Source organism: Bos taurus, chromosome 13, assembly GCF_002263795.3.
Source record: "Bos taurus isolate L1 Dominette 01449 registration number 42190680 breed Hereford chromosome 13, ARS-UCD2.0, whole genome shotgun sequence".
Classification (NCBI taxonomy): domain Eukaryota; kingdom Metazoa; phylum Chordata; class Mammalia; order Artiodactyla; family Bovidae; genus Bos; species Bos taurus.
The window spans coordinates 31,049,738-31,064,957 of NC_037340.1; the positions used below are offsets into that span (position 1 = coordinate 31,049,738).

Genomic DNA, 15,220 nt, shown 5'->3' on the forward strand with positions numbered 1-15,220 from the left:
CAGGACTAGATTCCCCTCCCAAAGGAACAACGAAGTAAAATGTAAAGGAAAGGAACCATCTCTCATTTTAACTGGCCTCAGAAATGTGCCTGGATTTTGGTGTGTGTTTCACCTACATTTAAATAACCCCAGCATAACACGGTAAGGCTAAACAATAGGTGTGCATATCTCAGTTCACTGCTCTGCTTTCCTGTTCCAAAATGGCTTAAAAAATTTTTTTTATTGGAGTGTAATCGATTTACAATGCTGTCTTAGTATCTGCTGTACAACAAAGTGAATCAGCTATGTGTGTGTGTGTGTGTGTATGTGTGTGTGCGTCTGTTTTGTTTCTTATTTGCTAAATACAGGGGTTGGAAGAGATGGTTTCCAAAAACCTTGCCTGAATAAAAACTCCAAGGTTCCCTGGCATCTTGTTTTCATACCTCAATCTTTAAGGGGAGGGGGAATGTGGATAAAACGGCAATATTTTATTTCCCGAAGCTTTGATTACTTACACAAAATTGGCTGAGTAGGGAACTTACATCTCTCTACTCTCGTCTCCATATATAACGGCGTAAGTTGCTAACTATATGCAAGGAAGCATTCCTTGGGAAAATGTGAAAAATGTAAATGTGGTTAGAACACTTTTATAATGCACACATATGATCACTACTTTATAAAGTTGGTGGGGGACTTCCCTGGCAGTCCAGGGGTTAAGACTGCACTTCCACTGCAGGGGACACGAGTTTGATCCCTGGTCAGGGAACTAAGATCACACATGCCACACAGTGAGACCCAAAACAGAAAGTAGGTGACCTCTGTTCTCTTGCAATCACAAACCATACTGAAAAAAAACTAAAGAACTGCTGGGAGAGCTGTGTTAGTGGTCTTAAAGAGTAAAACGGTAAATAAAATTATGACCGAAATATTAATTGATTCAGCATGACAATTTGGTGCCATCTTAGTGGCTCAGAGGTTAAAGCGTCTGCCTCCAATGTGGGAGACCCGGGTTCAATCCCTGGGTTGGGAAGATCCCCTGGAGAAGGAAATGGTAACCCACTCCAGTATTCTTGTCGCAAAGAGTTGGACACGACTGAGTGACTTCACTCACTTATTCTGATGCCCTTACATGGCAGCCTAAGTTATGACAATCGGCTAAATGATGGTGCAGGGGGGAACTTAATTTGTGCCCATTGCTCTTCATGTGCAAATGAAGCTTATACCTTCTTAAGAAAGTTAGTGGTCAAAATAAATAACCAGATTAAATACCACCTTCTCGGTTTTGGGTGTCCTTCAAAGACTTTTTCAGAATGGACATGCCATTGCCATGGAAGTGAATGGCTACCATTTTGCTATCAGAGGTCAGTGAACTAAATATTATATGGCTAACCTTGGTATCCAAACAGCCAGGCAGCCTGACAAAGGTCATCACCTGGGTGTTACTGCAGCCAGGGAGTCTGATACCTGTGTTCTGCAGTTTTCCAAAGTGGTCTTCACCTTAGATGACATGAATTCTCTTCTTCAAATACTTCAGTGGATTCCCTCTGGGCTCACGAGGAAACACAAACTCCATAGATGGCTGAGAAAGCCCTGTGTTTATTGATGTGTTTCTACTGCTGGGACAGTACCAGGCCTGAAGCGGGCACTTGAACACTTGCTAAATGAATGAAAACTCTGTGTGATCTGGGTCCCTGCTCACTTTGCCTTCCTCTTCATTTTCCCCAGCCATTCTGGCCTTTTACAAGTTCAAAAAACATGTCAAGCTTGTGCTCTGGTCAATGTTATGTGGCAGCCTGGATGGGAGGGGAGTTTGGGGGAGAATGGATACATCTGTATGGATGGCTGAGTCCCTTCACTGCTCACCTGAAACCATCACAACATTGTTAACTGGCTATACCCCAATACAAAATAAAAAGTTCAAAAGAAAAATAAATAAAAACTAAAAAAGAATTATATAAAGTAAGCCTGACCTCAGCAACAAAGGCAAAAATAATATAATTTAGCCATCTCAGAAAAAAAAAATGTTCACATTGCTTCTGTCTTTGTATGTGGCTCTGGATCATAAAATAAACATGAATACAGAATGCTATACAACATCTATAGAGACCAGATTTCTTGAAAGAGGGCACCAAGAAGTTTTTTTCCCTTGAGAGACCATTCCATTTTTTTCCTGCAATGATAGAAGACACCTGATGAAACAGGAATCATTCAGGCTCTTAACTGGAGAATCTGATGCACAGCCAGGGAGGAGGAGAGGCATCTCCCTTAGCCATTCCTGGGACTCACAGCCCAGGCTGATCCACTGGCTCCTACGATGCTGGCCACACAGATTTCTGGGCCCGCCAACAATGGAACAGAAACCACAGACGGTGCTGCTCTGCCATGGCTCTTCTGTTCTGATCAGTGGGGCAGGCACTGATGGCCATGTATTATGTTCTGTGGGCCTCGCTGGCCTGTTCCAGGAGCTGCCGGGGTTTATTCTGAGCTGATTCCAGAGGCTGTATTCATTTCCCAGGGTTTCTGAAGCACAGTCCCACCAACTTAAAACCAAGAGAAATATATTTCTCACAGTTCTGGACGTGAGAAGTTTAAATTCAAGGGGTCAGCTGGGCTCTGCTCTCTCTGAGGGCTCCAGGGAAGGCTCCTTCCTTTCCTTTTCCAGCTTTTGATGTTGCCCAGCAATGCTTGGCATCCCTTAGCTTGGAGCTGCCTTACTCCCATCTCTGCTTCCATTGTCATGTGGCCTCCCCCTGTGTGTGTTCCTCTCATATCACATGGCTTTCTTATAAAGTCACCAGTCCTTGGATTTCAGTTCAGTTGCTCACTTGTGTCCGACTCTTTGCGACCCCATGAACCACAGCATGCCAGGCCTCCCTGTCCATTACCAACTCCCGGAGTCCACCCAAACCCATGTCCATCGAGTCGATGATGCCATCCAACCATCTCATCCTCTGTCGTCCCTTCCTCCTCCTGCCCTCAATCTTTCCCAGCATCAGGGTCTTTTCCAATGAGTAAGCTCTTCGCATCAGGTGGCCAAAGTATTGGAGTTTCAGCTTCAGCATCAGTCCTTCCAATGAACACCCAGGACTTATCTCCCTTAGGATGGACTGGTTGGATCTCCTTGCAGTCCAAGGGACTCTCAAGAGTCTTCTCCAACACCACAGTTCAAAAGCATCAATTCTTCGGTGCTCAGCTTTCTTTATAGTCCAACTCTCACATCCATACATGACTACTGGAAAAACAATAGCCTTGACTAGATGGACATTTGTTGGCAAAGTAATGTCTCCGCTTTTTAATATCCTGTCTAGGTTGGTCATAACTTTCTTTCCAAGGAGTAAGCATCTTTTAATTTCATTGCTGCAATCACCATCTGCAGTGATATTGGAGCCTGGAAAAATAAAGTCAGCCACTGTTTCCAGTTTCCCCATCTATCTGCCATGAAGTGATGGGACTGGATGCCATGATCTTAGTTTTCTGAATGTTGAGCTTTAAGCCAACTTTTTTACTCTCCTCTTTCACTTTCATCAAGAGGCTCTTTAGTTCTTCACTTTCTGCCATAAGGGTGGTGTCATCTGCATATCTGAGGTTATTGATATTTCTCCCGGCAATCTTGATTCCAGCTTGTGCTTCCTCCAGCCCAGTGTTTCTCATGATGTACTCTGCATATAAGTTAAATAAGCAGGGTGACAATGTACAGCCTTGACGTACTCCTTTCCCTATTTGGAACCAGTCTGTTGTTCCATGTCCAGTTCTAACATGTCCTTGGAGTTAGGGCACACCAAATTGAGATCAAACCAATCAATCCTAAAGGAAATCAATCCTGAATATTCATTGGAAGAATTTATGCTAACACTGAAGCTCCAATACTCTGGCCATCTGATGCGAAGACCCGACTGATTGGAAAAGACTCTGATGCTGGGAAAGACTGAAGGCAGGATGAGAAGGAGATGACAGAGGATGATAGTTGGATGGCATCATAGACTCAATAGATATGAGTTTGAGCAAACCCTGGGAGACACTGGAGGACAGAGGAGTGTGGTGAGCTACAGTCCACGGGGTCACAGAGTCAGACATGACTTAACGATTAAACAACAATGAATCCAATATGACTTAATTTTTCTTTAAATAATTACATCTGCAAAGCCTCTATTTCCAAATAAGGTCACATTCCAAAGTCTCAAGGTGGCCATGAACCTTGCAGAGGACACTATTCAACCCAGCCTGGTACCCAAGGAGGACGGATGACCTGTGTCCAAGAACAGCCAAAAGCTGTGTCCATCTGCCCCTCCATCAACAAGGACAGTTCCCTCTGACTGCGGCTTTTTCCTGCTTTGTGGAACTTGGGCCTCTTCATACGTGTACTCCACACACCTGCAATTTAGACCATCACTCTCTCATAGATCTGGGGTGATTTTTATTGCATTCCATTCAAATCCTTTCCAGCGTGCAGATCCTGATAAACCAGCAACAACAAAGCTCCAGCTCACATTGGAGCTGCTCAATGGTGAGACAATCTCAGAGCTTGGAGCTTGTGTTCAAACAGGGTCTTCCCTCATGGAGACATCAGTCTTGCAGCTGTGTTAAGAAGCAATGCTTTGTTAAAATCCTGGTTGCACGGTGAGAAATGGAGCAGCCCACGAGAGCAGCCAGACCATCCGCCTGGAGCGGCAGGGATATTTTGGGTGGCACATCGGGGGAGTTATGAATGGATCCGCTTCTCTCCCTACTCTCAGCTGTCAAGCCAGCAGTCAGGGCAAGCTGCTTCCTCCTGGGGCAGGAACGAGCTGGTTTTGCTGACAACATCTGTACACAGAAAATGCCAATTTCAGAGCGGGCTGGGTAGCAAAAGTATCAGGAGAACCGTGCCTCCAGAGACCAACTTGATCCTGTGAATATGCAAACTAGAATGCTTTCCAGGGTGTGAGAGATTTTTTTTTTATTTTTGGCTGTGCCTGATCTTAGCAGCAGCACGAAGGATCCTTAGTTGTAGTATGTGGGGTCTTTCAGTTGCACCATGTGGAATCTTTAGTTGCAGCGTGCAAACTCTTACTTGCAACATATGAGATCTAGTTCCCTAATCCGGGCCCTCTGCATTGGGGGCGCAGACTCTTAGCCTCTGGACCACCAGGGAAGTCCCACTGGAATAGAATTCTTGACCTCAGGGAGCTGAGTGTACCGTCACCTGTGCGAAAATGGCTTTTTTACTTCTTATGTGAGGGGCTGACACATCCCAGAAGAAGCTGGAGATGGCCGAATTTTCCTAATTAGAGGAAACACTAACGTTCCTGATAACACTGCCTTCTCACCCACTTCTGTTTACTTAGTTCCCAATTCCCAAACCTGCAAACTTTTAGAGGTACTGCCTGATTTTTCAGAAAGTCTCTAAATACCCCATTTGGAGACCTGGCCTCTTCATTAATAAAGTGAGTATAAATACTTAGGTACAATAGCAACAAGACATTAGAAATACACAGTGGAAAGTATTTATTCATCCAACAAGATTTGAATGTCAATATATTCTAGGTACTCTGCCCAGGAGGAGACCAGGGCACCAGGGTGAATGAGATGGGCTTTCTCTTCGGTCTGTGATCTACTCAAACCAAAATCAGGTGGTCTGCTCCTGCCTGGCCAAAAGTGTTTGAAAATGAAACCCCAAACCACCTGCTGCCTATTTCACAGGGGATTGCTCTTTGCTGGGCAAGTCATGGGAAAGAATACCCTTTGGAGAAAAATATTCCTTTGATAGGACCATCAGGAAAAGGGCAGAGCTGTTCTCAGGAATTGGGCCCGCTTGCTTCAGTCAGTGCCTCACTGGCCATCAGAGAGATGCCGTCACCATATCCAACTTGGGGAACAGAGACAGATAGTTAACACCAAGGGCCCAGCATGGACAGAAGTGGGATGATGCCTCAGTAACCAGGCTGCCATCATGCACCAGCCTTAATGCATTAATAAACTGACCATTTCAAGAGATCATAAACAGAAACTCCAATTTCAGAGATGGAGGGAAGGGAAGGCCCTTTTGGAGAGATTAAGCGAATGATGCTTGACAGCACAGTGGCCATGTGCTACTGAGGAAATGGCTTGAGCTCTAGAACCAAAAGAACCTTCTCTGCCATCTCTTCTCTGCCACTCAAAAGCTCTGGGTCCTTAAGAAAGCTCCTTAATCTGAGGTCAAGTTTCCTACAAAATGAAGATAAGCATGGAGTAAGAGCAAAAGAAAACATAACTAAAGGGTCTGAGATATGGAAGTATTTTTTTATTTTATATATATATATTTTTATTTTATATATTTTCCTTTATAAAAGTATTGCTGTTAGTAATACACAGTGTATTCAGGACAAAGTTAGGCAATGTTAAGTGACTAAATTCTATGATGTGTAAAGCAGCATGAGGTAAGAGGTAATATCACAACATATTTATATGCAGTGTTAATATTAGAGAACCCTGGGTTATTTCTAAAATGCATAGGGATCTTCTCAGGTTATTGATGGAAGGATCAATGACATATATATATATTCATGTATGTGTATATGTACATATATGCATATAGATATGTGATTATACGATTAATACCATACACACAGTAAACGCAGGATGAGATTACAATCATATTCCAGATGGAGACATATACCCAGCAATGATTAATGCCTGATTTGAGGTCACAGAGTGTCCAGGTAGAACAGAAACCAATAGTATTAATACTTCAGTTGTTGGTCCTGGCATCTTCATTTTTAAAATATTTATCTGTCTGGCCTTGTCAGGTCTCAGTTGCAGCATGTGGAATCTTTGGTTGCAACACGTGAACTCTTAGCTGTGACACTTGGGATCCAGTTCCCCGACCAGGGACTGAAGCCAGACTCCTGCACTGGAAGCACAGTCTTGGCCATTGGACCACCAGGGAAGTCCCAGTCCTGCCATCTTTACACATCGGTTCTCAGAGAATTATAGTTTGGTAAAGATCCTTTTGAAATTGACTCACACTAACCAGAGCACTTTTGGATCTTTATCTTGGTGGGGGAGCGCCTTCCTATGGAACTTGCAACAGGGAAACTGAGGTGCAGGGCCCTTCAAGTTCAAGCTGCTACAGGAGAAATCCATGCCCCATTCAAAGTCCAGGAGATATAAGAGTTGATGGAAAATAAGCCTAGCCAGCTATTTCTCTTAAGGGCCAGACAGTAGCTGCGTTCAGCTTCGTGGGCCAAAATATGCGACAGTCTCCGTCACAACTAGCCAGCTTGGCTGTGACAGCACAAAAGCAGCCAGACACGCTCTGTAATTGAGCGGGAGTGGCCGTGTTCCAGTGACTTTATTTGCAAAAACAGGCACAGGCTGCGCTTGGCCTGTGGCCCATACTTTGCTGATTCTTATCCTCATGGACCCTACATCCTGGGGGTAGGACAGAGGCAATAAACAAACTACAATTGAAAACAGATTAATCAAGGCAGGCCTGATTGTGAGAGTGTTTTTTTTTTCCTTAACAAAGATTTGAAGTTGGTGAGGGAGTTCTATTTGGGAGAACATTCTAGAAAGGGGACAGAAGGCACAAAAGCTCTCAAGCGGGGAGAATCTGAGGGTTGGAGTGGATCAAGTGGGAAAACCTGGAGGAGGAGGAGGAAGGCAGGGGACTTACCTGGTGGCCCAGTGGCTGGGACTCCATGCCCCCCATGCAGGGGCCCCGGGTCCGATCCCTGGTCAGGGAACTAGATCCCACATGCTGCAATTAAGAGTTTGCATAACACTGCTAAAGATCCTGCATGCCATAACTAAGACCCAGTGCAGCCAAATAAATATTTCAAAAATTGATTAAAAAAAAAAAAAGGAAGGCAGAGTACAGGTGACCGTGCAGACCATGGTAACTGGGGCTTTTATCCTGAGCAAAAGCAAAGGTCGGTGAAGATGCCAGAAGTAGGTCCTGATGTCTGTGTTACAAAGATCATTGTTGGACACAGACTATAAGAAAGCTAGAGGGACCACAGGCAGGCCAACTGGAAGAAGCTGCAGTACCCAGGTGAGAAGCAAGGGTGGCTGGAAGATGCTATGAAGTCTGAAATTCTGATTACATTCTGAAGGTAAAGCCTAGAAGATCTTCTCAAGGGTCCAGGTGGGATATCATGACCAGGAAGCTTTGTTAGAAACTTAACTTTGCAACGAACACATAGTTAATACACAGTGTGCAAGAGTAAATAAAAGCAAGAATGTAGGGTCAACTTTGGATGTATACTTCTGGCAACTGATATTTGACACTATGATTTTCAGTTCCTCCCAGATTCACATGATTTTCGTTCTCTATTTCAAGCGACTGATCTGATCTAAGAGTCGGACACGACTGAGCGACTGATCTGATCTGATTCCAGCTTAACATGGTGAAGATTCACCTACACTAAGTGGTTTCTGAGCAGTTTCTATTCTATAGAATGAATCTGCTATGACTCTAGGCTACTCTTGATCCTATGGAGAATGTATCTCCATGTGTTCCACAGACTACGAGTGTGGTGTGGTGTACAGGTAACACTGGTTAGTGAAAAAGGGATTCTGTGGTCAGATGGCCCTGCATAATATAGTACCTTTCCCGAGATTCCAAATGCACATAAAAATGGTAAAGTGTCTGCAGTCTTGAAGAAAAAAAAAAAAAAACAAACAAAAAACAAAACCCTCCAAACCCACGAAACAAAACAAAAAACGTCCAGGGACCTCCCTAGTGGTCCAGTGGTTAGGACTCTACACTTACACTTCAGGAGGCCTGAGTTCAATCCCTGATTGGGGAACTAAGATCCTGCAAGCTGCGAGGTGCAGTCACACAAAAAAGTACACAAGTCATTTGCATTTTAAACAAAAACCAACCAACCAACAAAATCCAAAAGAACAACTCTTTAACCTGAACCTCTCTCCCCAACCCTTTTACCACCGGCTTCCCCTTGCCTGCTTGCATCTACCTTAACTGGAAAGAAAATCAATACACTCATTAACAGAACACTGAACTTCTAGTAAAGAAGAGAAGCACGCTCCTTAGAGATCTGAGAACCATTAGACAATGTATGCAATCCTGCCTTGCCAATCTCACAAGGTAGGGCAATGACGGAATGCATTTATCTACACAAGACTAGACTGCCGTAGTCAGCACATGGGCAAGACCAGTCTCCTACAAAAAGTGAAGTCCAAGGAAAGATGTCTCAAACAAGGAATAAAAAGATCATGGGTTCCCACACAGGCTTAGAGCCTTGGAGCAGAGGCTCTCTTGAGAGGCTGCAAGGCAACCCCAGCAACAACCAAACTTTATTTTTGCCATAAAGCTGCGTTTTGGAGAGAGTGATGTCACAAGATGGTGACACAGGTCTTTCCCAGCTTCATTCCCCTCACGAGAACAACTGAAAGCTCTTCAGGGATGAGAAGCCGCTGAGAAAAATCTAGGAAACAGGGGTAAGGCTGAAGCACCCTCATCATCACAGAGGCCCTGACAGACCACATTAGAAGGACAAGAGGGGCAGCTACACGCTGACCACGTGTCCCTTCCCCAGGTCAGCAAAGCACCGCATTCTGCCCTGAGTCTATGGTTCTCCAACGGGGAAAGGAGAGCTGGGGGGATGTCCACTCCCCCTGCACTGTAGGTGGTTTCCTGGGGATTCCCACTGTGCTCTAACCTCACAGATAACCCAGGGATCTGTGAGGCTCAACCCCTGGGCATGTGAGATCTAATCAAGGAGTTCTGTAAAGCTGCAGGATACAAAACTGACATGCAAAAATCAGAAGCATTTCTATATAATAATGAATTATCTGAATAACAAATAAAGAAAATGATCCCATCAATAAAATACATAGACATAAATTTCAGTAAGTGAAAGATCTCTACAATTTAAAAAGATATTAAAAAAAACTGAGGAAGACAAAAATAAATGGAAAGATATCCCATGTTAATGGACTAGAAGGATTAATATTAGTTAGTGTTAGCTGCTCAGTCCTGCCCGACTCTTTGTGACTCCATGGACTGCAGCCCACCAGGCTCTTCTGTCCGTGGGATTTTAATATTAAAGTGTCCATATTAATGAAAGCCATACATAGACTGAAAGCAATCTATATCAAGATTCCAAAGGCATTTTTTTAAACAGACATAGAAAAATAATCATAAAGTTGACATAGAACCACAGAAGACTCCAAACTGCCAAAGCAATCCTGAGAAAGAAGTACAAAGCAGGAGGCATCACGTTTTCTGATTTCAACTTTTATTGTAAAGCTAGAGTAATTAAAGGGCTTCCCTGCTGGCTCAGTGGTATAGAATCTGCCTGCCAGTGTAGGAGACGTGGGTTTGATCACTGGGTCAAGAAGATCCCATGGAGAAGGAAATGGCAACCCACTGTAATATTCTTGCCTGGGAAATCCTATGGACAGAGAAGTCTGGCGGGCTACAGTCCATAGGGTCGCAAAGAGTTGGACACGACTTAGTGACTAAACAACAACATAGTAATTAAGAGTACGGTACTAGCATGAAAACAGACACACGGAACAATGGGACTGAATCAGGAGTTCAGAAATAAACCCACGCATACACAGTCAATTGAAGTTTGACAAGAGGGCCAAGAATACTCAGTGAAGAAAAGACAGGTTCTTCAATGAATGGTGCTGGGAAAACTGATATTCACATGTAAATGAAGTTAGATTCCTAACTTATAACACCCACAAAATTTAACTCAAAATGTATAAACTTAAATATAAGACCAGAAACTGTAAAACTTCTAGAAAAAAAACACTGAAAAATAGCTCTATAATATAGATCTTCACAATAATTTTTAAGATGATAACAACTAAAGCACAAGCAACAAAAAACAAGTGTCACTACCTCAAACCGAAAAGCTTCTGCACAGCAAAGGAAACCACCCACAAAGCAGAAAGGCAACCTATGGAATGGGGAAAAAATGCAAACCATTTGCACAATAAGGGGTTAATATCCAAAAGACAGAATCACACAACTCAATAGCAATCAATCAAATAATTCAATTAAACAACTGACAAAACATCTGAATGGACATTTTTTCAAAGAAGATAGATGAATGACCACAGGTACATGAAAATGTACTCAATATTTTGCTCAGGGAAATGCAAATCAAAATCGAGATCAGCTCACACTGGTTAGAAAGCCTATCATCAAAAAGATAAGGGAAAAGTGCTGGAGAGGATATGGAGAAAAGGGAACCCTGGTGTACTGTTTGTGGGACTCTAATTGGTGCAGCTACTATGGGTAACACTAAAGAAGTTTCACAAAAATTAAAGATAGAACTACCATATGATCCAGCAATTCCACTTCTGGGAATATATCCAAAAGATGAAAATACTATGTCAAAGAGATATTTGCACCCCCACGTCCATAGCAGCATTACTCATAATACCTAAGACATGGAAACGACGTCAGTGTCCATCGATGGATGACTGGATATAGAAACTGCGTGATAGAAATGGAATGTGGTTGGCCATAAAAAGAAGGAAATCCTGCCACTTGTGGCAACATGGATGGACCTGGAGGATATTATGCAAAGTGAGTTAAGTCAGACAAATACTATATGATCTCACTTGTGGATTCGAAAAATTAAAACCAAATCAAAATGATAGGAAAAGAGATCAGGTTTGCAGTTACCAGAGGTGGGGAGAGAGGGTGGAAGAATTAGATGACAATGGTCAAAAGGTATAAAGTGCCAGGTATAAATAAGCACTATGGATATCACGTTAACACTGCTGGATTGCATATTTAAAACTTGTCAAGAGAGCAGAGTTCTCAAAACAAAGAAATAAACTATTTTTCTTTGGGGAGGGCCGTATTAATACGAGATGATAAATGTTAACTAAAATGACTGTACTCATCATTTCACCATATACATAAGTCAATTCATTTATAATGTAAACCTTAAAGTTACACAGTGTTTGGCAAATGTATCACAATAAAACTGGGAGAATGAAGTGCAACCTTTTGAACTGTATTTCGTTAATCCACTTATTGAGTAACCAAAAAAACTGCAGAAGAAGATGTGAAAATGCACTTTGATGATAACAAAAAGAAGAAACAGAAAGCCAATTTGAGATTTTATAGTATGCTTTGTACTTAAATATATGATCACATTTTCTGGGTTGCATAATATACCAGTTCTATTTTGAAAAGATACTCATTTAATATTTTCTGATTATGAAGATACACAGGATTATTACAGAGTATTTAAAGTACAGAATAAATATAAAAAAGATTTAAAACATTTTAATCTACCAAGGAAATAATTTATCAGTCATAAAATTCCAGTCCATTTCCATTTAATTTTTATGTACATACATATTATAAACACATTTCCTTTTTTTCCACAATTGGAACCACACTTCCATAGTTTAAGTCTTTTTTTGTTTTTGTTTCTTAATTAACTGGATAATATAATTATCTCCCTTTGCCCCTAGATATTGTTCAATGATGTTTAATATCTTCATAAAAGTTCATCATGTGGATACACAATTAACTCTCCTTCCATATGTGGGCATTTAGCTTTCACCACATTTCCATTGTGTCTATAAACCTATAGAAGCATTTTTCAAACAGAGCTCTGTGTGTGCATCTCTGACCATTTCCTCAGGATAAATTCCTAGAAATCAAAGTACAGCATCAGAGGACACAATTTGCAAGTTCTGCTACTTATTTTCAGATTTCTACCACTTTCTGGAGAGAAATTTATATTCCCAAGAGCAGTGTATAAAGAATGTTTATCTCCTACTGCTCCTCCAGCACTTAATATTACCTTTAAAAATATATGCACATTTCTCATTGCTACGCGTGTCTTATTTTTGCTTTGATTTGTATTTTTTGGATTACTCTTGAGTCTAGATGTTTTTCCCCCATGTTTCTTGAAGATGATTTTCTCTTTGTGAATTTATGTGTATTGCTCATATTTCTATCTAGAGTGTTTATCTTAAAAAAAAAATTATTCAAGACTATACTGTGATAGTTTTTACTAAGGCTTTGTTGCTAGTTTAATTTTAGATAAAGTCTTTCCAATCAACCATAGTAGAGGTATTGTTCTTCCTGTAATTTCAAGAGCTAAAAAAAAAAAAAAAAATCAATTAGAAAATTCAGACTGAGGCAAAGATGGTACCTAGAAAAATTATATCAACCAAATTTCCAAACAGGTGATGGCAGCTGAGGATTCCTCTTCCCATGGTCAATGTTTTCTCAGGAAGTTATCCTGAAGCAAGAAGTATAGCCTTCGGTAGTGACCTCTCTGACTCAAATGCAAAGTCCATCTCAGGATTTTTAGTTGGGTTTTTGTGGGTTCCAGGGGTCCTGGTCTCAGGGTTTCAACTGTAAGATGGAGAGAAGAGGATGCAGGGGTAGAGACAGACAATGCACCTGAGTATGTTACGTCTTCACACACCTTTTGAGACATTTCAGGGTTGGCAGTCTTTTTAGCACAAACGTTCTCCTTGGATCTGTTTCCACTGACATACATATCAACTGTAGGTAAAAACAAAGCTGCCTATCACAGATGTTAAACAATGATTTGTTGAATGATTTTGCCGCTGCAGTTTCTACTCTGGGAGTGGTATTGAGTGTGCACATTTACATGACTCCTTTGGCATCATCAAAGTCACTTAGAAGGATGCTTTCATATGAGCAGATTTTCTGCAGTGACAAGAAACAGACGAGTATTTTTCTCTCTCCGTTTCACAGCTCTCGTCGACCAGCCACTGGCAGAAGTCACCATTCCTTCAGCTAAGAAATGCTGCTTTCCAAAATCCTTTGGCAAAATCTTCCAGAGATTTGTTTTTCTGCTTCTTCCTAATTTAGAAACAGTCTTCAAAGAGAGAAGAAAAAAAAAACTGACATATCAATGTGAGAAGAAACCAACTCATTTAATTCTGCATTTCTTTCACAGAAAGTTTCAGAATTTATCATCGACGACCAATAAATTGGACGAGATAGATCATTGTGGGGTAAAAGTCAACAAGAAAAGGTATACGCCAAGATTCAATTTTTTTTTAAACTGAAGAAACAACATGTGACACAAATTTAAGATTTTATTAAAATCATTTGTAAACTGACATAATATCTCAGCGGTGAAGGAAAACTTTGAACAAAGCAAAAATAATGAGTTGTGTGAATTAACAGAAGGGTGAACAGTGTTAAGTGTGGCATTTAAATGATTACATGATTTTAATTACTCTTTTCATAATAAGCAACTCTGTGAACATCTATTCAAGAAGTTGAAAGCTCTGCCTTCTATGGAACTTGCAGCTGAATTAAGGCTTTGTTCCTGCCTTGGGTAATTTTAAGAAAACAAATGGAAATGGTTCGAAGAACTTATAAAAAATCCACCACCTACTGAAAGAACTTAAGGTAAGGTGGTAAGCATTAGAAAGAGAAAAATAAAACAAACACATACACACAGAGTATTCATTTGTGAGACAGAAAAGAGAGAACAGAAGTAATGATGAGAGCAGTGACCGGAAGTCCAGTTCAGGCCGACCCCTTATTTATTCTTGGCTGCCAGGGGTTTCCGGCTGATCTTTTTCGATTTGTCATTATTTTTCTTCGGCGGTTCTGGGTTTGCCTGCATGTGTCTGCCGTAGAGGCTGAAAAGAAAGAGAAGGGAAACTGTGAGATCCACCTTGTGAACACAAGATATGCTTCTACTGGCAGATTTTCATCAACAGATTCATCTCCAGGCATATCGAGGGAGGCTACAAACACCACAAGGGCATTTTTGTTTCCTCTGGGTCATATGCTGGATTTACACATGTGCATACACACACACATGCACTCTCTCTCTCTCTCTCTCTCTCTCTCTCACTCACTCCATCATGCCATGAAGTCCAATTCCGGACCAGTCTCTTGGAATCATACACTCTGTGGGCTAAGGAAGAGAGAGCAGGACTAGGAAAAACGTGAGGCTCAGCTTGGCCGCTCCAGACTGAAGCTCCACAGTTCGTGAGTGTTGGAATCAACAGTGACCAAAACTTGGCTGAATTGAAAAGACAGAGTGTCCCCTTAGTGCAAAGTGAGCAGCACGCCGGCCCAAGAGCCCTGGGGCTGGGTGATGCAACAGAGAGCGATCGTGTCCGAGCCTGCGCTGGCTGCTCACCCGTGATGGATGGCACTGGGGTGGCGACCACCCATCGATGCCACATTAATAAGCACCGCTGATTAAATGTTGACGAAGTGCCCTATAATCACAGCCACGGCATCCATCGCGGAGCAGAGCTGGCTCTGTGGCTGAGG

The 15,220-nt window shown here is 41.9% G+C and overlaps 1 protein-coding gene across 2 annotated transcripts in view; it reads right to left on the reverse strand.

Annotated features, from left to right (window-relative positions):
• Positions 1-14,001: 14,001 nt before the first annotated feature.
• Positions 14,002-15,220, reverse strand: part of RSU1 (Ras suppressor protein 1) — a 207,380-nt gene continuing 206,161 nt past the window's right edge. For both annotated transcript variants that reach the window (XM_005214283.5, NM_001040601.2), the window contains one exon: positions 14,002-14,574. In XM_005214283.5, coding sequence (XP_005214340.1) covers positions 14,472-14,574 — 103 coding nt within the window. In that variant the 3' untranslated portion in view covers positions 14,002-14,471. The remainder of the gene's footprint in view (positions 14,575-15,220) is intronic.